At 52.2% G+C, this 23,712-nt stretch overlaps 3 protein-coding genes across 3 annotated transcripts; 2 read left to right on the top strand and 1 right to left on the bottom strand.

Moving 5' to 3' along the window:
- The first annotated feature begins 8,570 nt into the window (after positions 1–8,570).
- On the top strand, positions 8,571–23,657 carry LOC122381394 (plectin-like). The gene is made up of 21 exons (XM_043365496.1): positions 8,571–8,705; positions 9,881–10,023; positions 10,290–10,423; positions 11,113–11,215; positions 11,671–13,297; positions 13,565–13,762; positions 14,422–14,557; positions 14,899–15,031; positions 15,291–15,445; positions 16,031–16,177; positions 16,650–16,761; positions 17,086–17,158; positions 17,308–17,482; positions 17,827–17,916; positions 18,177–18,294; positions 18,807–18,938; positions 19,230–19,368; positions 19,770–19,849; positions 20,114–20,277; positions 22,750–22,888; positions 23,205–23,657. Exons 5-21 carry the CDS (start codon positions 12,601–12,603, stop codon positions 23,424–23,426), a joined length of 2,910 nt encoding a protein of 969 aa, XP_043221431.1. The 5' UTR covers positions 8,571–8,705; positions 9,881–10,023; positions 10,290–10,423; positions 11,113–11,215; positions 11,671–12,600; the 3' UTR covers positions 23,427–23,657.
- Positions 10,266–11,928, top strand: LOC122381356 (39S ribosomal protein L48, mitochondrial-like). Its single transcript, XM_043365416.1, has 3 exons — positions 10,266–10,423; positions 11,113–11,215; positions 11,671–11,928. The coding sequence occupies exons 1-3, from the start codon at positions 10,266–10,268 to the stop codon at positions 11,926–11,928; spliced, it is 519 nt and encodes a 172-aa protein (XP_043221351.1).
- Positions 20,458–23,319, bottom strand: LOC122381396 (putative serine protease K12H4.7). The gene has a single exon (XM_043365499.1). The coding sequence runs from the start codon at positions 22,246–22,248 to the stop codon at positions 20,779–20,781; it is 1,470 nt and encodes a 489-aa protein (XP_043221434.1). The 5' UTR covers positions 22,249–23,319; the 3' UTR covers positions 20,458–20,778.
- Positions 23,658–23,712: the final 55 nt, after the last annotated feature.

Here is a 23,712-nt window from a genome sequence, read left to right as displayed (position 1 = left end):
ATTTTTACTCGAACATGACCTCAGTTTGACCTCAATAACTCCTGACCTGAGGTGACCTGTGACTTGAAATTTTGTGTGAAGGTGTCAAATTGATGCCCGGTAAGGTACCCAAAATTTGGCGGCGCTGCGCGCCGCTGTTTTCTCGCTATTTAAGAAAAACCACAGGGGGGCCAAAATGGCCCCCCATCAGGGCGCGGGCTTAGCCCGCGCCATACCAATCACGACAATTGCCCACCCAGTGGCGTCGATTTGCCCATTCAGAAGCAAAGCAAAAATAAAGGTCGACCGGACGTCCGGTACTACCTTTCCGGTTTCAACCCTCGCCCGTACAGGCCATTTTGAGTCCTTCGACGGCACAAGGGGGGGGGGGGCGGTAGTACGACCCCCCCTCGCGTTTGGCCCCTGATAGAGCTAGAGCTTCGCGAAAAAAAACGAGCGTGCTGCCCGTCACGAGAGAAAGCCAATGATACCCAATTTTAAGATCCTAGGTCATCGGTTGACCTTCCAGGTCAGGTCAATGACACAAAAATCGGGAATATCGGGACCTGTTAGAAAGTCGTAAAGCGTGGCTGCTAAGGGGTTTTCCGGGGTGCTGATCACGAATATCGTGTTAGTTTTGATCGCAGATGATGTCGTTAAGCGTTTAGACCAGGTCGGGTCAGGCCAGGTCAGGTCAGGTCAGGTCAGGTCAGGTCAGGTCAGGTCAACCGGTAGGGGTCGTGACGGGTATTCGTAGTACCTGTTATCCGCCTCTGACAGCTTCGTAACATGTTACGAAGGCACCAAAACTACTTCGTAAATGTTCAAATGGTTGCTAAATTCGAATTCAGCTCCAAAAACTAGCCTAGAAACATGCAAAACTCGAAAAAGTGAACCGAGGTCACCAAAGGTCAATGACCTGACCTGACCTTCCGGTGACCTTGACACCCACCCTAATGCATGGGAGCAACATCATATCCCATGTTTGAACGTTTGAAACCACGAAAAGACTGCAAACGCGCGGCTAATGCGAGGCGACATACGAGTACGCCGAATCGCGATCCCGGCCAAACATGGTGCGGCGGTGCCATGGTGCTAGGCCGCCGGTGCATCTGAAAGAACTGTGGTGCCCCTGACAAGCCTGAAGTTCCAACGACAGGCCCGTGGTGCCCCTGACAGGCCCATGATGCCCTTGCGAGGTCGGTGGTGTCTCTGCTGGGTCGGTGGTGCCTCTGCTAGGCCGCTAGTGCCCCTGACCCCTGACAGGACTGTGGTGCTCCTGACAAGTCTGGAGTGTCCCCGATAGGCACGTGGTGCCACTACCCAGCCAGCAATTTTGCTCCGGGCCCAAGCAGGCTCAAGTGCGGATTGCCCGAGATTTTTAGTCGGGCTAAAGTCGGCTAGGGCTTGGGCTAAAGTCGGCGTATGACACAGAAACGCCGACTAAAGCCCATGCTCTGCCGGAGGTATGCCCGCTCTGCGAGCTCCGGGCAGCTGTAGTTTAGCCCTAGTTGAGCGACGATTGGCGTTAGCCCGATTTAAGCCCGAGCAGTGAATCCATTTATATAATGGAAATTACTCTGGGCCCGAGCGGGCTGAACTCCGGCAAGCCCACTCTGTGTGCCCTGTCTATCCCGACTTAAGCCATAGAAGTGAATGGGGTTTATACATTGCAAACTGCTGTGGCTTTGCTCGGGTTCGGCTCGAGTGACGGCTCCTGTTTTCTCAAGTCTCGACTTGACTTCATCTTGCTTTTGCTTCACACTGGATCAAGTAGCAAGGAGCAGCCAATGCACTTTCAGCAGGTTGTGTGGTTTTAATGCATATTTAAAATTGCTACGGTCACTCATATGCTCTGTTAACCGGTCATCGAGCATTGCGAAAGGAAAGTAGTGGTTGACTTTGATTGGATGTTTATTTCGAACGACTACAGACTCGTCAAATGAAACACAAATACATGAAACAGTGGACTGCAAACTGCAGCAATAATATGGCATGAGTCATGAAAAAGCCCCATCAAAACTATAAATCAATCAGAAGACCCGCTAGCCTTCCTCCCCGTTCGGCGTTCATAATACTTGGTTGAACACTTAACCGAAAGCATAAAGTAAGGACAGCAAGTAATCGCTCATAAGACATAAAGCAATTAGCAAACAATCGTTTATAAAGAACTTCACTCTGGTGAATGGGAGCTTTGGAGGCGTCTGGCTCCTCCACACACACACATCTGCAGTAGGTGGTCGGCTAGCTTTCGGCGCAGTTTCCATATACATATGTAGGTATACCTATTTTACCTAAGCAGGCAGTTTCCGCTAAACCACTTGGCGAGGGCGACAGCGGCGTCCACCCGGTCCTGGTTTGTATAACTATTCCATTTTTTGGAACAATTTGCTCTAATGGTACGTACCTGAAAAAGAGATCAATTGGTTTAATTTACATTGCATGTTTGCTTGAAAAATAACTTATTGTTGCATTAATACTGTAACAGCACTTCTCATTGATCCGTATAAAATGTTCATTCGAATTTTTCAACGCGGACAGAGAATGAACGTGCTCGGTGATAAGTAGATAAATATTTGTGTTTTGTATTTCATTTTCCTGGTTCAGAAGTGCTGGTATTTCACAAAGATATACATAAAGGCACGGAATGCGGCTTTTCTGAACGAGGGTATAAGTCGCCAGGCTGAACAGCTATTCAGCTTCATGTTTGATGGCGTGAAACTCAGTCAAAATAATGACGTTTACATACGATCAAGCGCACCATTCAATACAATTACCTACCGTAAAACTCCATGCCAGTCCACTTGATAAGAGCAATGAGCACTATCCCTTCTTCGCGCTGTCACACGCGCCCAAACATCAACCACCAAATGCCCCAACACCGGTGTGTCGTTTCGTCGCACAGCGCGCAGACTGTCACAAACGCTGCACATGATTGGCGCAGAACTGCGCATGCGCGGACAGCCGAACAAGTATGGCTTAACTCCGGCTTTACTCCAGTTAGCCGAAGGACACAGCCAGCTTGATCAGCCCGCGCTCCACCCAAGTTAAGCCTGTTTTGGATGCGTGGGCAGATGTCGGGCTGAGCTACTGCTATCCGCACGTGGGCATAGCTGCGGCATGCCCAAGCTCAGCCCTAGTAAAAAAATACATTGTTTTTTATCAAAGTGGGCAAACCCAAGCTAAGCCCAAGCTGCCCGACGTTTGCCACAGTTCAGCCCAAGTGAATTGCTGGCTGGGTAACAGGCCCAAGGTGTCCCTGCGAGGCCGGTGGTGCCCCTGCCAGGCATGTGGTGTCCCTTCTATGCCTCTGGTGCCCCTGACAGGCCTGTGGTGCCCCTGAAAGGACTGTGGTGTCCCTTGGCCCTGACAAGCCTGAGGTGCCCCCGACAGGCCCGTGGTGTCGCTGACAGGTCCGTGGTGCCCTTGCTAGGCCTGTGGTGCCCCCAGCCCCTGGCAGGCCTGTGGTGTCCCCGGGCCCCAAGGGAGCGGGGGGAGGGTCATGACCCATATGACCCACCCTTGGATCCACCACTGGTCATTACTTGCAGGCTGACACATTTGACATCCATTGCAAAACAAGTCGTTTTTTTGTCACCCTGTTCCTTTATGCCCATTTTATAGTGGGCAAATCTCGACGACTGGGGAGGGGGGAATTCTGTTGAGTGCGGGGGCATTTGCCCCCACGATCCTGCCTGATTCGAATGGTGTTTAGTGCGTTCCGAATTCCGATCGGATCGGTGATTCCCGAGTTGTAGAATGACTTCAAGGGTGGCGGTTGAATAGTGCTGTCCGTGCTGTCCCATAAAAAATGCCTAAAAATAACTTTAATATGGAAGCATTTATTTGAAGACAAATACAGCGTAAGATTTTCATTTACGGCGCAGCGCCTTCCGTTCGGCTGTTTTTTGATTCGGGTACCTCGTCGTATTTCAATTTATACCACAGGGGAGCAATGCCGCTTCAACCCTATTGGCCGTAGTGTCTAACGGTGGCGGCCATATTGCGCAGACCAGAAACCGGCTGCCGCCTGTGTTGAGGAATAGGGAATTCGGGACCTCGATTTACGTTTGCGGCCGCCGTATCCGTTACGTTCAAGTTACGTAGATACGGAACCCGGCATCTTACGCAGAATTGAGTGGGGAACACGATCATATCTTCAGAATTCCTCAAATTCACTCGCCTGACCTACATTTGCCCCGGCCGAGGGGGTTGATTGAACCCACCTCGCTAATGCACCGCTAATTAAACTTGAATTAAGCGGTAAAGTGGTCGTATGCGGCAAAGTATAATGCAGAGTGACTGGTAGGAACCCGCTGTAAGGGTCTCAGGTCAACCGGTGACCTCTGAAATCAGGTCAAGTGATCTAAGGCACGGGTTCGGTTTTTGGTAAATAACTTCGCCAAAAATGGCCGTAGAGCCACGATTTTGGCATCATCGTGTTCAGCTAGCTCAGGCGCATCGAGTGATATACTTTTTGTTCGGGTCAGGTCAACTTAGGGTGTTGACCTCAGGTCAAGGTCAGGTCAGCACCCCCAGGTCACGAAGTTGGTCGAAAGAGGTCATGTCGCATATCATTCGATTCGGCAGGTCTTCCTGAGTCCATTGGTGGCTTTCCCGACTCGCTAGCTCAATTTGATCGGGAGTTATTGAAGAAAAATGGTGACCCTTGTGACGTCACGAATGACGTCACGCAAGGGCAACAATGCAAATATGAAGCATAGAACCTTGCAAAGAGTGCATGAAATCATGATTTTATATGCTTGAGATAGTTTCAGATCATTCTCGGCGCCAAAATAACAATTTTCATATTTCCCCATTGACTTATAAGGGTTTAACGTATTAGTTCCTTACAGCTGATGATTTTTTAGGATTTCATCTTGTTCTCCACTCAATTCTGCGTAAGATGCCGGGTTCTGTGTCCACATAGCTTGAGCGTAACGGATGCAGCGACCGCAAACGTAAATCGAGGTCCCGAATTCCCTATTCCCCAGCACAGGCGGCGGCCGCTTTCTGGTCTGCGCAACATGGCGGCACCGTTGGACACCATTTCAGTCCCACGCACAAGGGGGAAAAGCTCAAATTATTGAGCGCTCAAAATATTGAGCGTGTGACGTCAGAGGCTTCCATAGGCGTAATGCTGAGGGCTCAAAAAATTGAGCCGTTTCAGGAACACGTTTTGCAAAAGCAACTCGCAACACCTAGGGAGAAATGGCAACACCCTAGGAGAATCACTAATGGTGCAAAACAGATTAGGCTTTCATATTTTTCACTGCTCAAGCTTCAATGATTGGGGGAACACCACTTTATAGGTCGAAATCTTACGGCATACCAGGATGACTTAAAAACAGGCCAATATTTATGTCGAAATAAAAGTTATTTTTTGTCCATTCACGTTTTTTACTAGGGTTCTGTTGGAAAGAGCATTTTTCATACTACCCAAAATGATTGCGATTCAATTTCACATTACCCATATCGGAGAATATTTTTCATTTGGCGGCGCCGTTTGTTTATTTCGTCGCGACGTCTCCGGTCGCGTGGTTGTCGTCGTCCTTGTGTTGAAGGTAAGTTTTTATCGTTTTAGTTGTACTTAGATGTTAAAAGGTACACTGAAAAGTTTGAATATGCTGTAATTTTAAATTTGGAAACACGTAAACGTCAATCAAATCACGTTTTCCTCGATTTGCGTGCAGATAAGTAACTGTCGACGAAAGTGGCGCCATCCGATATGATGTTTTGAAGGAAGGAGACACAACATATTTACGTGAAAATTTTTGTTTTTTAGTGGTCTAAGTGCTTCAAAGAGGCTGTGAATGTTTTCTTCACACAATTTTTCATTAGTTATGACGAGGTAAAAGGTAGTTTCAGTCTTAACTTTCATATAATTGACATTAAAACATATGATAGTCCACTGCCATCAGTGATTGAGTACCTTGATATTTGGCATTTCTTATTAATTTGAATGTATTCTCTATCCATATGTCCTGATAGTAAGTGACAATACTCTGCCAATATGTTTCCATAGTTTTCACATTCATTTTCCAGTCCTTTACATAACATCACAATTTATAATCAACAAAACTCAACTCCTTCATTACTTCACAACACTGACAGCATGACAGACTGACAGTCAACTATTGTGTGGGTGAATGCTGAAACAGGATAGCCACTTTGCTAACTGGCTCGCTCATATGATCCTTTATATCATTTCCATCTGAAGGATCGGAGTCAACGGAAAAGGAAGGCCACTTTCAAGCCTCAAGGTCTAGGCCGCCAGACGCCAGTCGGCAGTCACCACCAAATTTATAATAGATTAATTCATTATTATACTTTGAGACCCTTAGGTCACTGCATCAGCATCACATTTTCAGTTTCAATATAGTAAAGGTTTTTATTTGTATGATGTGAAATATTTTCCTGAATCAGAATTTAATTATCCCTAGGTACCTGGTAGAGGTTTTGGATTTAATGCTCATTGTTGGTGTGCAGTCAGGATTTTTTGACAGGTCCAGATAGGGAATCCTGAGCAATTTTATAGTAAAGTGGTCTCCTTATAATCACCACACATTTTATCAAAAGCATTTGCAGAATTCATTCAATGAAGAATTTTATCAATGTTCACCCATTTCTTAGACGACCTAGGCTGCATCTTTTTTTAGTTCCTGTTGTATGACATAGTTTCCGTTTTGTTCCACTGCATAAAGAAAAAAATCGTTTGAGATCACCAAACAGCTTTTCTTTTTCTGGCAGGTCTGCACAACCAAGCGGTCGCTGGCGAGGACGTCGGCCGTCCCTGTGGGTAAGGTCATCTGCTCAGCCTTTGTGGAGATCAGCAAGACGTCACCAAGATGAAGACTTCGCTGGAGCAGAAGCCACTGACCCGTGTCCGATCGGGCAGGTCATGCTCGACGGCACGAGCCACAACTCGAACGACTCGGTGACATCAACAACATGGTGGAGCAGGTGAATGAGTTTGGCGACGTGTTGTGCGACTGCAAGAAGGGTTGTCTGCGTGTTCTGGCCGGCGGAGCGGCGACGCTGCGCAGTCTGTGCTGGCGGTGAGCAGCTGGCCGTGGTGACCGCGCGCGCCCACATGCGCCGACAACCTGTGCGGCTTCGACGGCCCGGGACAGCCCGATGCCGCCCACTATGCGACGCCGACCGCGCACTGTCTGCACGGCCACATGGAGGTGTGCCCGCGCCTTTTGCCCGCACGCCGCTACCTCGCAGCTGGTCTGCAACCACGCCGTCGCCGCCTGTAGCCCGATAACAAAACGGCTGTCTGATAATGCCGCTTGTTCTTTGTGATGTTGCTACTGTGATCGTTGCTACTGCTGGTCTGAGACTCGATGTTTCCATTCGTCCTTTACATGTTAAGGATTTGATAATGATAAGCTTAGTCCGAGCTTAGGTTGTTTATATCATTTGTTATATGGCATATTTTGGATCAAAGCAGTACGACACTGCCTCCTGCTTTTGTGATGTATGCTGGCAAGACGCAGGTTCCGGTCGCAGGTCACCCGGACCCGGTTCCAATGTGGTTGGGCTGGCATGCGATAATGTGATGTTGTTTTGCTCGTCTCTGTGTTCCACACTTGATGTTTGTGAATCTAACCCACATTGTATACTGTATAGTATTTTTGTTTGTTTGCGGCCGATGGCCTTGTAAGTTGTAACCGTGGCAATACAGTTTTTCCTGCTATAATTCTCCAATATTCAAGCGTGGGTGGATATCTTTCTGTATTCACGTATTCCCTTCTCCCAGTACAGTCAGAGAATATCAATTACAGTATTCATACGGATTATTCAAGCCTTGTATAATTATTTGAGGTGTGCCGAATCCGAAAGACCGATAAAACTACTAGCGGAAATGTGACATGATGCCATGGGTTTGTGAAAAGTTTAGGTACCACGTAGCATTCAACTTCCTGCATTTCTGTTTCAACTCAGTTTAACGTATTTCAACGAACATAACATCAAAAATGGCAGCCAGTACCGGCTTCACCTGTCACGGAGAACGCTCAAAAAATTGAGTGTAGATGCTGGCCGGCACTCAATTTTTTGAGCGCCAGCTGACTGCCGTCTGTCGTGGCGCTCAATTTATTGAGTATCGCGGTCCCGAACGACAAGTGGCGCTCAAAAAGTTGAGCGTCTTTAGGGCATTTTCTTTCCAAAAACACCGATATAAATTATCACGGCGAGTGTTCGAGAAGAAACCTTGTTGCTCTCTCTTGCCATTGATACCTTATTTGGATACGATATTTGCCGTAGTGTGACGCTAAAGGCATTGTAAAATACCATCGTTTCGCCTATTCCTTCATAATGGGGCCCGCTCAATTTTTTGAGCGCTCAATTTTTTTAGCTTTTCCCCCTTGTGCGTGGGACTGATTTGGCGGCCGATGCGCATTCCACATTATAGAGTTCAGTGATTTATACAAATATACAAATACTGTGCCTAGTCGGTGATTCTTTATGCGGGTGGTTGGACGCTTGGTTGGACGCTTGCAGGGTAGGGACCAAGTAGGGACGCTTGAGCCTCGCGATTACGCGCCCTAACCCAACAACAACAACATTTATGCGGGTGGGAGCAGGTGGGAGTGTGCGATGTTTGAATTGGTAGACTGGTGTTGGATTAAAATACCATACACATTTTAATTCAAATAAGATACCTATCAGTCACGGATACCTCAAGGGAACCTCAACATACCAATACACGGTGCAAAGAAGTGAGTTGAAGACCACAGACCACAGAGCATGAGAGGCGCTGAAAATAAACAAAATATTTGCAAAGGCTATATATTGAGGGGGCGCTTCCAGATCTCGAGAACGGCTGGGGCGATTGTGCTCAAATTTGGTACTCGGCTGGGGACCGGTTAGTAGGGTGCCCTGCAAAAGTCTACCATTCACAAACTTCCTCCTTCCCTCCCTTCACAAACATCAATTTACCGGTAAGTTTCACTGTCATTTATGTGTCTTAACGTAAATTCATGGGTTTTTTCCCATATTCATGGCATAGTACATGGATATGGGTTTTCCCATGTTGTCTTGCTGTAAAAGTGGCCACCGGTCTTAGGACGGCCAGTTTGTTTTGCGCGGCGTAGTTAGGTCGCCGCCCTCCTCGCGAGGCCGGTAACGTAAGTTAGGGCCACTAAAAAAAAAAAAGTTTGGACCCCGTTTGCACGTGCGCACGTGCAGAATGCCGCTTCCAGATCTCAGGAACGGCTGGGCCGATTGCGCTCAAAATTGGCACACCGCTAGCGACTGGTTAGGAGGGTGCTTTGCACCAGGCTTTGCACAAGCCTCCTTGGAAGTAGCTCTCTAGCCCTTTCGCACGTGCAGGGCTCACCATCTCTCGCGCTCGTTCTTCGCCCAAAAGGCGTTTTTTGGTGTTTATTTCCCTGAAATGTTGGAAATTTCCATTCCAACCCAACCTAACCAAGCTAACCTAACCTTATTGTCATGTATGTCTGTCAGTCTTTGTATCTGTTAGTGCATCTGTCTGTATGCCTGACTTTCTATACGGGTGTGTTTTCGTTTCATTTCGTTTCGTTTATTTAGGGCTTGTCCACAAGTGGCTATTACGGCCCAGTCAATGCATGATACACACACCCACACACACACACATACAATATACACGTCAATATAAAGCAACACCCGCAAAAGCATGCATAAAATATCTAAAATCAGTCATGTCACTTGTCAGTCACTATGTAAAGTGCTGCACCAGCTGTGTCTATATGACCGTGTCTCTGTCTGTCTGTGCCTGTATGTCTGAGTGTCTACTCTGTCTGTCTCTGTGCAGAAATGTGGCGAAAGGCTAGTGTTCTCGTGTCCAGCTGTTTGTATGTGTATGTCTGACTGTGTGTATATCTGAGTGTCTACTCTGTCTGTCTCTGTGCAGAAATGTGGCGGAGGACCGCGCTCCTCGTGTCCAGCCGTTCCGCTGGCCAGATGGTGCGGCTGTCCACGTCGGCCGGCCGGCCGCGCCGTGCACCACGACTCGTGAAGGTCACTAATCAGAAGCTGGAGCCGCAGTACCTGACGGTCAGTGTGGCGAGTTTGGGCAAACGGCTGATGGTCAGTGTGGTGATGTCGGGGCGGGCGGCAGAGTTGGAGTAGTGTTTGAAATATGAAGGTGCATCTTCGACGTGGGAAATTGCATACACCCACACGGGTTATTTCATATTGGGTCTCTTAAAACCTGACATTAACTTATGGGTTAGGAAAAGTTCTTGGTTGTTGGCGGTTGTTGGTATTGAAGATTGAAAGAAAGGTCGGCCCGTGCGATGACCTTCATCCTCTGGTCGCAGCCCTCCGAGCCGATGGTGCCCGTGTACGACTTGCTGAACATCCGACTCCAGGCGTACGACTTTGCCGTGCTGGAACACTACGCCAAGTGGGTGCACCGCATGCTGCGGGCCATTAACGTCGACGTCGAGGACTGGTGAGTTAACGACGGACAAGGGACAGGTAGTGGGCGGCTTTACCATTTGCCCTGAAAGTGAGCGGGCGATGAAAGCGGGGATGGTAGATAGTGGATGATAACGGTGGACGGGGATCGGATAGTGGATAATAGATGGTGGGCGATGGTCTGATAGTGGGTCGTGAACGGTGGTTCGTGGACTAGGGCCGTGTGCCATAGTACTATTTGCCGTCTTTCCTTCCTCTCGCCAGTTCCTGTGTTCTTCATCGTATTTCCGTGTTCTTCATTTTGTTGTATTTTTCGCCGTTTGGCCTGGCGGTTATGTTTTTATATTCTCCACTGTGTTATGTTTTTCGACGTGTTCCGGTGCTCCTTGTATGCTCTCATGTTTTCTCATTACAATGCCTGCTTTTTAATATAATCTGGCGCCATATTCTGTGTGACGTTTGCCGTGTTCTGTGCTATGTGTTTCCGCTGCGGTTCCCTTTGAGGCATCCCCACCGTGTTCTGATGACCCCGGCTCTGCTCCATCGTTTTTGTTGTGCCCTACTGTTCTGCGTCTTGCCACTTGTTATACGCATTTCGCTCGAATTTTCATCGGTATTTCCTTATCCGTGACGTATGTTCTTCACCGTGCTGTCGGTCACACCCAGCTCCAAATGTCCTCACAATATGCTCTGCTCCGTGACTTACTCTGCTTTTGGTGACAGCTGGGCGACCCCCCACACGAGTGCTCGCGTCACCCGGCTGAAACCAAACACGGCCATTGTGGAGACCTCCTACGATCTGAATCTCTACGAGAGGAACGTCCAGGTAAGTCAGCCGCCGAACCTAGTGTGTTGGATGTATTTGTTGACTGTCGTAGGAGTGTCATTAGAAGTGGCACAAAATCTTTCAAATATGGGAGGACGCCTCGGCACTTGAGGCAGGAAAAGAGGAATAGAGCAACAAAAGGAATGAATAGGGTAACTTGTTGGAATTGCTGCGCTGGCTGTTGTGACTTGTATTACGTAGATTATTATTTCCCATTGGGAACGGTACCTACTGCGAGAACAGTGGCATTACGCAAACGCACCTGCGCGTCTGGCGTATTGCACGCGGATGGTACCAGAAACATTCGAAAAATCTACACCAAGGCTGCTCACTGTGTGCCCCCGCGTCGAGTGCTCGTATTGAACAGTCATACACTGTCCTGGTGACTCGGCAGATCTCGATCCCGCCATCCGCGGCAACAGCTCACCCCTCTCCCATCCCTCGTGTATCGGCAGCTGCGTGACCTGCCTACAACCATGGCACCAGTGGTGATCGACTTGCTGCAGCACAGCACACCGCCGGGCGTCCAGGCGTGCCTGCAGCGCCACAAGAGCGAGTACGACGAGGTGCGCTATGTGCCCGACCTGCAGCTCAAGGAGCTGAAACAGCAGCTGGCCGAGGTCGGCATGGACCCCGACAAGCGGAAGAGGAGGGCGGCCCAGGAGGCGGCCGCCGCCGCCGCAGCGGCAGCAGCAGCGCCAGAGAAGAGCTAGTAGTGCGCGGGGGAGGGGGGGGGGGGGTGGAGTGCACGGCAGCGAGTATGAGGTGTGACGTTGTGTTGTGCTGACTTTGAAGTTGATAAAGGACCGTCTAAGATGATAATTATGGAAAGCTCTGTCAATGGGAGTGAGAGAACTTCAGCGATTTTCGTTGTGATGTCAGATGTTCGCAAACGTAGTTTTGAATATATGAATGCGTGCATTGAAAAAAAATCTGTTGTATGCTATCTGCTAGCACTTGCTCGATGAAATTCACGAGACCGAAGGTTTTTCTCCACGGGCTTGCAAATTGCGTCTATTGGTTTTCGTTGAGGGTTTTCGTGAACTACCTGTTGGTCTGGGTGTTTTACATATGGTTACAGAAGTAACGATTCACTTACGATTCAATTTGTAAAAGGTTCTAGTATCTATCAAAGGTAATCAATTTTAGATATCGTAGTGAATGTATCGGTAACTGAGCGTTGGTTGGCTGGAAACCCCGCCTCTTAAAAAAGAGGTAGGTTTATTCATCCCAGTCTTGTCAGGCCCGTGAACTGTGGTAATTGCCAGTGGTCTTACGACTCGCTGGCTCTGAAACCTGACCCGAGCTCTGCCAGGAAATCCTGGATCCAGCGGCTCACCAAACCCAAGTGAGCCAACCATCCTCCAGACCACCACAGCCTTAGCATGCCTCGTGGAACCCGACCTAAGAAACCCGGTCAGCCGGCGTCTGTGGACTCCCGGCCGCCGCCCATCGCCGAGTCTCACCCGGCGCCGGAGGAGGGTAGCGGCTCTCACTGGACGCGCGACGAGCCGCAGCGCCGGGGCTCCCACTACTGGTCACAGGTGCCGGGCGACCCGCTGGACCTGTTGGCAGAACTGGAGCTGTACCCGGACGGCCGGCCTGACGAGGCTGCCGAGCCGGCCGCCGCGCCCTCCTGGACGCTGGCGGAGGCGCCGATGCCTGCGGCTCGTCGGCGCGCCATCACACCGCTGGAGCTGTGGCCGCCGGCCGTGGACGAGGAGGCGGCCCGCCTGGCGGAGGCGGAGGCGGCCGCCGAGCAGTGGCGGCGCGCCCCGTCCGTGCTGGAGGCGGCGCCCGGCCACTGGCAGCTGGAGTCCTCCCCGGACGAGCCGCGCGGCGCTGTCCGGCCACACCTCACCTCCGTCGGCGTCGGCCGGGTATCCACCCTGGACAGTCTGGTGGCCAGTCTTCAGCACCGCTACCGCGGCGTGCTGGAGACCCTGGAGCGGGACGCGCTGACCCGGCCGCCGCCGGAGGAGCTGCGGCTCACGCTGCCCGCGCTGACGGCCGTAGACCAGCCGCTGGAGACGCCCGGACGCGAGCACCTGCAGTTCGCCAGGACCTGCCTCGAACAGCTGAGTGAGTGCGCGAACTGAGCTGTTCTGGTATCGGGCGGGGGCCGGGGATTCTGCATGACGGAAAGGTTCAATATTTGATTGTAGCGTTCGGCAAAGATTGCACGCTTTTAAGTTGCGTTGAGCCTAAATAGACGTGTAGTTTAGATGGAAATGCTTTTCACAGATCGTAGTACAAAAATGTGTATTGTGTAGATGCTTATATCGTTGATGAATAGCGAAAGGCTGTCCTGCTGTCGATTAACCAGCACACTTCCCTCCCCTTTCTCAGACACCACACTGCTGACGGGTCCGTTCAATCACTCTCCGGAGCTGGAGGAGCCGGCTGACCTGCTGCGCGCCGCGCTGCGCCAGCTGGTCAGCACGGCGGCTGCGCTGCACCACGAGCTGGAGCTGCGCAGCATGGCGCACAGCCGGCACCGGCTGCTGCTGCAGGCGCTGCACAGGCGGCTGCAGATCCAGTACCAGGGTGAGGGGCTGGCTGGAGATGGCTGGGGTCGGATGAAGGGATACGGCGAGGGGTGTGCGGAGAGGAAACATGTAATGCCACCTGTCGTGTGAAAGGGAGGGGCCGGGGATGACTGATTGTCTAACTGGGCTTGGATATGATCTACATAGATATGTCTAGCTAGGTTAGGTATGATCTCATGGTTAACTAGATAAGACGTGGAGTGTCTTGCATTTCTCGCTCGTGCGTGACTGCTGGACGGTTATTAATATAGGCTAGTCTGCCCTATTTTTGATCGGAAAAGCTGGAAAATCTTCAAATCAACTACTCGCGCAACACCTAAAGCGCATCATCGCGTGCAATATCGATAAGATGGGGCGAAACTTATTAAAGCTTAGGGCGGAAATCACTGTCCCATAGATGCAGCTATGCATCTGAGCCCTTATCCGTCCTGCAGGTCAAAACATTCCGCATCGGACCCACCCCTGTACCTAGTTCGTGCGTCACACGATCTTCGTCTCTGCCAGTGTGCCGGACCCACCCCAGTGTCTCTTCCTTGTCGTGTCCTAGTCAGCGCCATGTGTTCAACCCACCCCGAGTTCCATTTCTGGTATCTCAGGCCCCCTACCCGTTATACCTCTCCGTGCTCTCTAATAGCGGCGCCCGCCTCTGTTCGACAGCCAAAATGACTGAGGTGATAACGGAGGTGCGCGCCCAGCGGCAACTGGAAATGGAGCGCCTCTCGGGTCAGATCGAGGTCAACATGGCTCTCGTCCACAAGCTGACCCAATATGTGGCTCAGGCGGAGCGAGTCAGGTCAGCTGTGGGCAGGGAAAATAGAGCCGTGACGTTGTGTGCACGAGTCGCGTGAAGTGTGGATTTATAGGAGGCCTGAGGCCCGTGAGGGATTTGAGCTACCTGAGATGGTACGATTAAGCTCATTCTAATCGAAAAGTTAAAAACTTGTCATCATTTGTGCACAAATATGCGCGCAGTTCTGCCACACTGGCATTGAACTAGAGCATTAGTCTTATTTATATTGAGAACCGTTTATGGCGAGAGTGAAGTATGCAGTACCACCGGTATTTTTCCTATGCACAACGCATAGGAACGCATTCCTACTACCACCCCCGCTGACCATGTGTGCGTTCCGCCAGTGCGGGCCGCGGCCGCGTGCAGAACATCTACGTGCGTCTGATGGACCTCACCACGCTGAAGCGTCAGGAGGTGCTGATGTACCGCGCACTGCTGCTGGACGCCTCTGAACACACGGAGCAGCTCCGGTCACAGGTTAGCAGAGGTGCTGGTTTTGGGAAGAAGGGAGTTTATAGGACGGCTCTAAATTAGCGCGATAAAGGCACATGCCGTCTAAGGAAACGACAGTGGATGCTTTCCTCGTTTTAGTATCATGAGCGTCGATGACCTACGAATTCTAGGCGCCCAACTACCCAACTGATTGTCAACATTATCATTTTGTTATAACCTAGAATGGATTATAGGACAGCGCTCAAGCATGCATGTCTGCTGTAACGCGCTTCTCCGTTCTCAGATGAAGTTGATGCGTCGGAGCATGGCGGACCTGATCCGCAGCGACTCGCTGCACGAGCTGCTGTCGGAACAGTTTACTGACGAGGTGGAGGAGGAGCTCGTCCTCCTGCAGGACAGCGTCACGCAGACGCAGACCGAGACGGAGAAAAAGAAACAGTGAGTCGGCGACAGCCGACAGTAGTGTGGTGTTAAGTGGAACCATATTTAGCATTTATACTGAAACGTTTTGGATATCTCAGAGGTAACGTTTTTTATGCTTTAGATACTTCGAAGATAACTTGGGTCAAATCAAAGACGGGATTCCCCAACAGGTATTATACATTTGCTCGCGCTAGTGTGTCCGCGCCTGATCGATGTACAGGTCTCGCGGGTTTTAGCGGTAGGTTTTGTACCTAGAAAATTTAGTGTACTTCAGGATCTTCGTCGTCTTAAGCTTTTTAGTGTTGAAGATGCGATCAACCAAAGTCATCAAGTTGGGTAACAAGCCGGCCATGATCGTGTAAAATGGCTTCATCGTAGATCGATTAGTTTCTGAGATATAACCGGAAATGTAAAAGTGCAAAACCTACCGCTTAATCCCGCGAGACCTGTACCCCTAATGTGTCTCTTCTAACACACATAGTGACGTCCCACTTCCTCGTTTGGTTTCTACCCCTTGTGTTCTTCTTTTTCTTTCCTCCACACCGACGCGCTGCAGTGCCCCCTCCCCTCCCCCCACTAATATCCACCCTCCTAATCCAGACAGCTGCGTCAGGTGGTTCTGCGTAAGAACAAGGCCGTGCAGCTGGAGCGGCGACTGCGGCAGCGCACCGACCCGCTGCGCCGGGAGCTGGGCCGGCTCGGCACGCTCACTGCCGACGCACAGGAGTCCACCGAGGACCGATACAGGTGCGATCGTGGGTGGCTGTTCCCTGGGTGATGGGTGGTGGGTGGCAGACTGCATGGGTCACTGTGGTGCCGGCATAGGCGGTTTTGATATTGGTAGCTCTAATTATGACGTGTGCAGTATTTAAAGCTCTGATGAGTTGACTGTGGATGCTGCTGTTTTGGCTTGCAGTGTTTGATGGACGAAATGGTTGCTAAGGAATAAAGGATGAAAGTTTTCCATGCTCATGATGTAATTCGCTAGAGAGAAATGTCTATCGACACATTTTTATGTAATAATACGCTGATGACCTCCGGGTGCCCTAAAATCACTTTTCCTGTAGTGTCAGCGTTCAAACATTCGTCAGCTTTTGCGCCTCGGATTCTATCAATGTGTGACCTGTGATCTCTCTGCTGACCTCAGGTCGTTCGTCACGCTGACTTGATCGCCGTGGCCTCAGGTCGTTCGCCACTCTGATCTCCCTGCTGACCCCAGGTCGTTCGCCACGCTGACCCAGCGCTGGTCGGAGGTCCATGAGAAGGTACAGACGGCGCGCATCTCGGTCAGGAACACGATGCACCTGCTGGATACCCACGTTCTGGAGCAGGTGGGTAGTGCAGCTGCCGGTCAGCAAGGGACACCCGTGTGTGTGTGATCCGTCTATCCCTGGGCTGTTAAGGATAGAGAGGGATTTCAGTCATGTCTCAAGGCGAACTCACTCGTGATTGGTATACACGTTACGCCATCGAATAGCTGCGTTAGACGCAGATGGTGTCGTCTTGAATTCCCCTTCCGTCAACTTCCTTTGTGAATCACTTAAAACAGTCACCTTTGAAAGTCGCCTGTTTTGATTGGTTCGTTTTTCCCAAAGTACGTTTCAATTTGCTGACTGATCGCTCACACTCTTTCTTTTCCCCTCTTTCACTATCAGCTGGAGATGGAGGGCGAGGCAGCAGAGATGGACATTAGTCCTCTAATTCAGGAGATCCAACTCCTCGAGGAAGGTTAGTATCTCACTAAGCTGACTCCCAACTCATCGGTTTAACTCCCATGCAGGTTTTTGCCGACATTTTGTCAACATCTACGTTTCGTCTCTAGAACGTGCCCTGCCCCTCCCCACCTAACCTCCCCCTCTGCTTCCCACGCTCCCCAGAGCTGAAGGTGGCCAAGAAGAGGGAGCACGAGGCGCGTGGCCGGCACGCCGACCTGCGCCGGCGCCGGCAGTCGCTCACCTCCGACCGCAACAAGATGCGCGTCACGGTGGCCGACACGCTCGACTCCATCAGCGGCGCGCTCAAAGACATGGAGAACATGGAGGCCGACCATCTGTACGTGATTAGGGCGGAACTGGGACGGGGTGAGGAGGGGAGTAGGAGACGAAGTAAATGTTGGTTTGGGTGTGTGTTAAGCATAGCGTTACATGAGGTTAGCCAGAGTCTTATCAGACGCCTTGTGAAATATTGAGAATATTCTGCGCAGATAATAAATAATCGTCTATAATAATGCAGAACATATTGACCACCGCGCATGCTCTCATGAATCGGTACCCCATATTCATCCTTACGTTCTGGCTCTACCGTCAACATGCTGCATGTACCTGCATGTGCTAGCACGGACTAACAACTTTTATGCCAGTACCGTGCCATCTAACCATACCGTCCGTCTGCCTTAGGACGGTGATGACCCTGCTGAAGGAGCAGATGGAACTGGCCAACGAGATGCTGGTCACGTCGCGCAGGAAGCTGGCCGAAATCAACCGGCTGTGAGTGGCTGGGTGTCGGGTCTGTCGTCTTTGAGTGACTGGGGTCGGTTCTGTGGTCTGGGGCAAGTGTGGGAGTCAGGTCGTCTGTTATTGGGTTTCTTTTGCGTCGGGTCTGATAGCTACTTGCTCATCTCCTGATAAGTACTCGCTATGGGGGTACCAGTGACTCAAACACTGGGACGCAGTCACGTAAAACTTCATTGCTAGACAGACGATATACACGTCTGATATTACTCTGATTCCCTTCCTCCCGTTCCCAGTCAGGGTATCGTCGACCTGGACCTGGACACCCTGCGGGAGCGGGTCGGCGCCCTGTACAGCAGCCTGGTCAGCAGGCAGCAGGAGACGGACGCCATCCTCGCCGACGTCCACGCCCGGGTGAGTCGGGCCGGGGAGTCGGGACGGGCCGGGGATCGGTAAATTCCGCCGAAATCCGGGGCTCCGGCGGCCGGCTGGGGCAGTACGGGCCCGGCTGTTTTACGGCACGACGCTATAGCGCGCTACGCGTATCGGTTGGCTAGGTTTCCCGGTAAACATCAATAGTCTCTGACGTTTATAATGCTCCAGCGTCCGACTTTTTATGAATCCAATACACCAATACTCGTAGCGCGCTGCAGCGTCGCGCCGTGAAACAGGGCCCAGGAGTCCGCTTGCAGTTTGTCCTTATCCTACCATGCGTGGCCTGCTGTTTCAACAGCACGGTGCTTTTTCCCGTGCTGTCAAGATTTGTTTTGTTTATTCAGGCACCTTTGTACCACAAATGACCTTTCTATCCTTTCTATTCACCTATCACCTTAAATTGCATGCACTGCTTTGTGCAATTCTTTGCATATCATTACAATATCTTCACAAGCATCATCATGTTACCACGTTCTGTCGCGTCCCACCAGACTGAAGGCGCCCTGAAGGTTCGGGACATGCTGAAGGAGGTGACGGAGGAGGAGCTGGACATCCTACAGCACCTGCAGGTGGTGGTGGCCGAGCTCAAGGACGGCAAACAGCCCGCCATCCTGAAGGCGCAGGTAGGCGGGATGATCTCGTGGCGGTAGACCAATTAGTAGGTGCGGCTGATTAAATTTCTCATAGCAAATCTTCCGAGCTCATGTACGGACATTTTAGTGTATCTAGTAGGTAATTTCAAACTATGTGCGGCGGTAGCACTCCAACTCCTCGGTTTCCATCTACGTTTGTTTTTACAGCGCATTTCCCACCGTCAGTGGCCGCCCCTGTAACCAACACGCACCTGAACGTTTGTTCTGTGCGTAACTGGACACACCGCTAACACCCCGACCCTGCGGCCACCACGGCGACAGGCGCGTCTCGAGCACCTCTCCACCCAGACGAAGAAGCTGGAGGAGCTGAAGGAGCGCCAGACGGAGCGGCTGGTGGAGCAGCGGGCCCGGACTGCCGAGCGGGCGCAGCAGGCGGCAGAGCTGCAGCAGCAGGTCGAGGGTGAGAGGGGAAGAGAGGGGGAGGAGGACGGAGAGAGAGGGAGAGGGAGGGAGCACCCGCACCGCCGAGCTGCAACAACAGGTCGAGGGTGAGAGGGGAGACAGGGAGGGAGGACACGGAGAGGGCTGCAGCAGCAGGTCGAGGGTGAGAGAGGGAGAGAGGGGGAGAGCTGCAGCAGCAGGTCGAGGGTGAGAGAGGGAGAGAGGGAGGACACCCGCACCGCCGAGCTACAGTAGTAGGTCGAGGGTGAGAGAGGAGAAGGGAGGGGGATAGAAGAGGGAAGAAAGGGAAGAAGGAGCTTCTGCCTCGCCCTCAAATCATCTCTATAATAGTAGCAAGCTGCCTTTGCGCGCCAAAACTAACTAACTATACCTGTTGCTGTATTTTTGGCTTGTTTTCAGAAATGGAGCTGCGCAAAAGAGAACAGGAGCTGGAGAAAGCGGAGCTCATAGAAAAGCGGAGACAGAAGACGAGCGAGATCGTAAGTATTGCCTTGGAAACCGAGGCAGTGTATCTTCAATCAGTCTCAGCCCTAGGTCTTAGCTCAGTCAGCCAGCCAGCTTCAGACAGTGCTCATGTAAGCCTCGCCTTCTTCCCATATTGTAAGCCGTGCCATTGCTCATATCAGACGTAACCCTTGCACGTGCAAGCCATATCCCATGTCTGCGTCACCCGCGCACCTGCCAGCTATGCTCCGGTCTGCGTTATCCGTCCCTGTGTCAGCCTCCCCTTGCGCTGTCGTCAGGCGGGCTACCGCAGCACGGTGGAGATGACGCAGAGCTCGTACGCCGAGCTGAGCCAGCGTCAGTCGCTGGAGCAGCTCCAACAGGAGGAGCTGATCGTGGTGCTGCGCAGCTGGTGCCGCCAGGTGGCGCTCTGTAACGGCGGATACCAGCTCGAGATATCGCGGTCAGTGGGGGGAGGGATGTCGGGGTCAGCAGGGAATGTGTCGTGTTGTGGTGGTATCTCCGTGCATTGGAGGACAGTGCAACCAGTTTTGAGATATTGCGGTGCGCTGCTGGGGGACATCGTGATTAGTTGGGGGCAGTTATGTGCGATGCGAAAAGCTAGTATGTGATAAACACCACGTCGAAATATCAAATGTATTTACATGAACTTCGTTCCATAAAACAGAAATGCTGGACCGAGGAAATAATATGCATGGACTTCGTTGGGTACATATAACACAAACATGCAGCTTGACCAAGAAAAATCACTATTCGTAAAACATCCTTCGATAATTAATGCGCTCCGTTCTGTATTTAGGTCGATTTTAGGTTGGATTATTGAGGCAGTTTTTGTTTGACGGATGGATACATCAAACGACTATGTGAGCTGACGGGCGTAACCCCTCCCTCGGCAACTGTGCGACTCCCCAGTGTTGTCCTGCGTTGTTCAGTTCACTGAGGCTCAGTCCTCCTGGAGCCACTTTCCGATGAGCTCGCCGATCTGCTGGCGCGCCGCCGTCAGCCCGGGCAGATCCTCCTCCCGCGCCGGGTACATGTTGGCGCAGTGCGCAGTGCCGTTGATGAAGATGGCCGGCCGGTCCGGGTCGGAGCTCTCGATGATGCCCATGGCGTGCCACGGATCGATGCTGCCGTTGACGAGCACGACGCGCTTGGCGGGCAGCTGGCGAGCGCCATAGTCGGTGTTGGTGGCCGCCACGGCGGCGTCAATGAAGGTCTGCTCGAACTGGGCGCCGTACACGTCGACACACTGCTGAATGGAGAAGGGCAGCGGCAGGCGGCTCCCGAACGGCTGGTCGGCCGACTCGGTGGTCTGGTACCACCCGAACTCGGTGCACGTCTGGTAGATCCACTGGCGCATGCCCGTGTTGTTGGCGCTGCTGAAGTCGGTGTCGCGCATGGCGGCGATCATGCTGTCGTAGCTGAAGTCTAGGCAAGTCTCCTCGTAGGCGTCCATCATGAGATCGTTGATGGCGACGAGCCGGTCGAGCGGCGAGCCGGTGCCGGCGTCGTTCATGATGTCGCAGAGCGTGTTGATGGTGATGTTGGCCAGCTTGCTGCCGCCGCGGAAGCCGAAGTTGTCCTCGTTGTACTGAACCACGCCGCTCCAGAGGTCGGCCAGGTTCTGCATCAGGTTGGAGACGTCGTTCGAGTTGGTTCCGTCCAGACTGGAGCAGAGTTTGAACTTGTCGGTAAGCGTGGCCCAGCCGGCGGCGTCCTGCAGGAGGTCCTCCACCGCCTGGAACGACAGCTCGACGTTGCCATAGCACTCGTCGCCCGACTTGGCGTGGATGGCATAGTTGACCACCTCGAGATACTCGAAGAAATTGGTCTTGGCGAGCAGCGGGGCGCTGGTGGAGACGGCAGCATGCACCATGTGCGGGTATTTCAGTCGATACCAGGCGGACAGGCTGCCCGGGTAGGAGCCTCCGAAAGACACCCACTTGGTGCCTTCGGGCAGCGCGTACTGCTCCGTCATGGCGGCGGAGAATGCGGCCAGATCGGCCAGCGCCTGCTCCGAGCTCAGGTAGCGCAGGTTTTCTACACTCATGTCCTCCGTGGGCAGGCTATCGCCGTAAAAGCGATGCTCCAGCTGGAAGCAGAGGGCGCCGTACTGCTGGGCGTAGTCGATCCATGTTCCAGACACCAGCCAGACAGCGCTGGCCGGTCCCTCGCCGCCGATCATGAGAAACACGGGCCCGCCGGGCTGGTAGAACGAGTCATTCACCTGGTAGCGCTGCTGCCAGGTGCGCGTCTCGCTGGCGTCAAAGTGGTCTAGCTGCTGCGTGTACCACTGGTCGGGAGGCAGCGGGTCGTCGCCGACGTGCGGCGGTGCCATCAGCAGCGGCGGCGAGCGCCGGCCGGCGGCGCACGCCAGCAGGGAGAGGGAGACGACGCTGAGCAGCGGCAGCATGGCGGCGGGAGCGGCAGCGTCCGCAGGGACGACAGGGGGACGAGTGGCGGCCGGCGCGGGCGGCAGACACCGCGGGCGAGGCTGCCACGGCCGCCACCTGCCGCCTCCCAGGCCGACGGACGCCCCTAAGCCGATGGCGTGGGACCCACCCGGGTGTGGTCCCGTGGACGGGCGACCCCCGACGCTGATACAGCGCTATCTGTCCCCGGCGCGGCCGCCTTGGTACATGACACTGGCCACATGTTGTGTAAGCCATGCCCGTCAACTGACAGTCTCAGGATGGATGATTTCCATCGGGATTGTACCGTTTCTTTGGACAGTGCTGTGGTCTCACCTTTCTCCCATCTCCCATACACGATTCCCAGTATCATTTGGTTGATACAGCCGCTGAGATTGATTAGTCCAGATTCGACTCACACTTTCCCCATATCTGTAATGTTCGTCTAACTACGATTAACGATGAAGCATTAGCATGACAGCGATTTTATAACGGTCCGACAGGATGGAGCGTGAACTGAAGGCCTTCTATGAGCAGCTCGAACGGAACGTGCAGCAGGAGATTGAGCTCAGTCGGGTCAAAATGCAGGAGGCCGAAACGGAGCTGCGACAGCTCACCAAACTCCACAACCAAAAGAACGCCGTGAGTTATATGCGGATTATCCGCAAATGATGAATAGCGAATCTGAATCCGCAAATATGACGGACGTGACGGCAACATATTAACCTATAGTTCGTGCTTGCGTAACGTCTAATCCGTGTTATTCCATCAACAGCGCATGAAACTGGTGTTCATTCTCACTTAGCAATAGATTCTCTCGCTTTTGCATTCACATGCGCAACATTCTGCGATCCCAATGGCTTATCAGACTACCGCATGCTGTGCCTGGTCCACCCCTGTGCCAATCCCATCTTCCATGACCCCGTGTGATCCCATGTGACCTTGTGTGACCTTTCAGGAGTCGCTGGAGCGCGACTGGCAGCTGCGGGCCGCCCTATTAGCCACCTCTAAGGCCGGCGAACGCTCACTGAAGCCCGTCCAAAAGGCCATGGCGGGACTGGACGTGGAGCGACGCAAACTCGTCAAAATGGTTGGCATTGCCGTCGATATGCGGCCCTTCAGCAAAGTGGAGATCAAGATTGAGCAGCCGGTCTGTCCGCTACCGAAGGAGGATCTGTAGAGGAACGGGAGAGGACAAGAAGGGCCTTTGGAGGATCAATGGGTGGACCAACCAGTTATCAAGAGTTTGGCTGTGTTGAGTGATATACGAGTGAGAACGGATCAGGGGCAACATGGCTATCATTTGAAGTGTGATCTGTGTAATGTGCGAGTGTAGACTGTTGACGATGCGATATGTTCATGGTGGTTCATGCTTTTTGATCATTGGACAATGCATTCGATCGATAATCTTGATGATCTCATGTGTCACAGACGCAATCAATGACTTATCTAGCTACCAAAACATC

The sequence above is a fragment of the Amphibalanus amphitrite genome, unplaced genomic scaffold, assembly GCF_019059575.1.
Source record: "Amphibalanus amphitrite isolate SeventyFive unplaced genomic scaffold, NRLGWU_Aamphi_draft 000119F_arrow, whole genome shotgun sequence".
Classification (NCBI taxonomy): domain Eukaryota; kingdom Metazoa; phylum Arthropoda; class Thecostraca; order Balanomorpha; family Balanidae; genus Amphibalanus; species Amphibalanus amphitrite.
The sequence above is the reverse complement of the archived record's forward strand: the minus strand, read 5'-3'. Positions and strand labels throughout refer to the sequence as shown.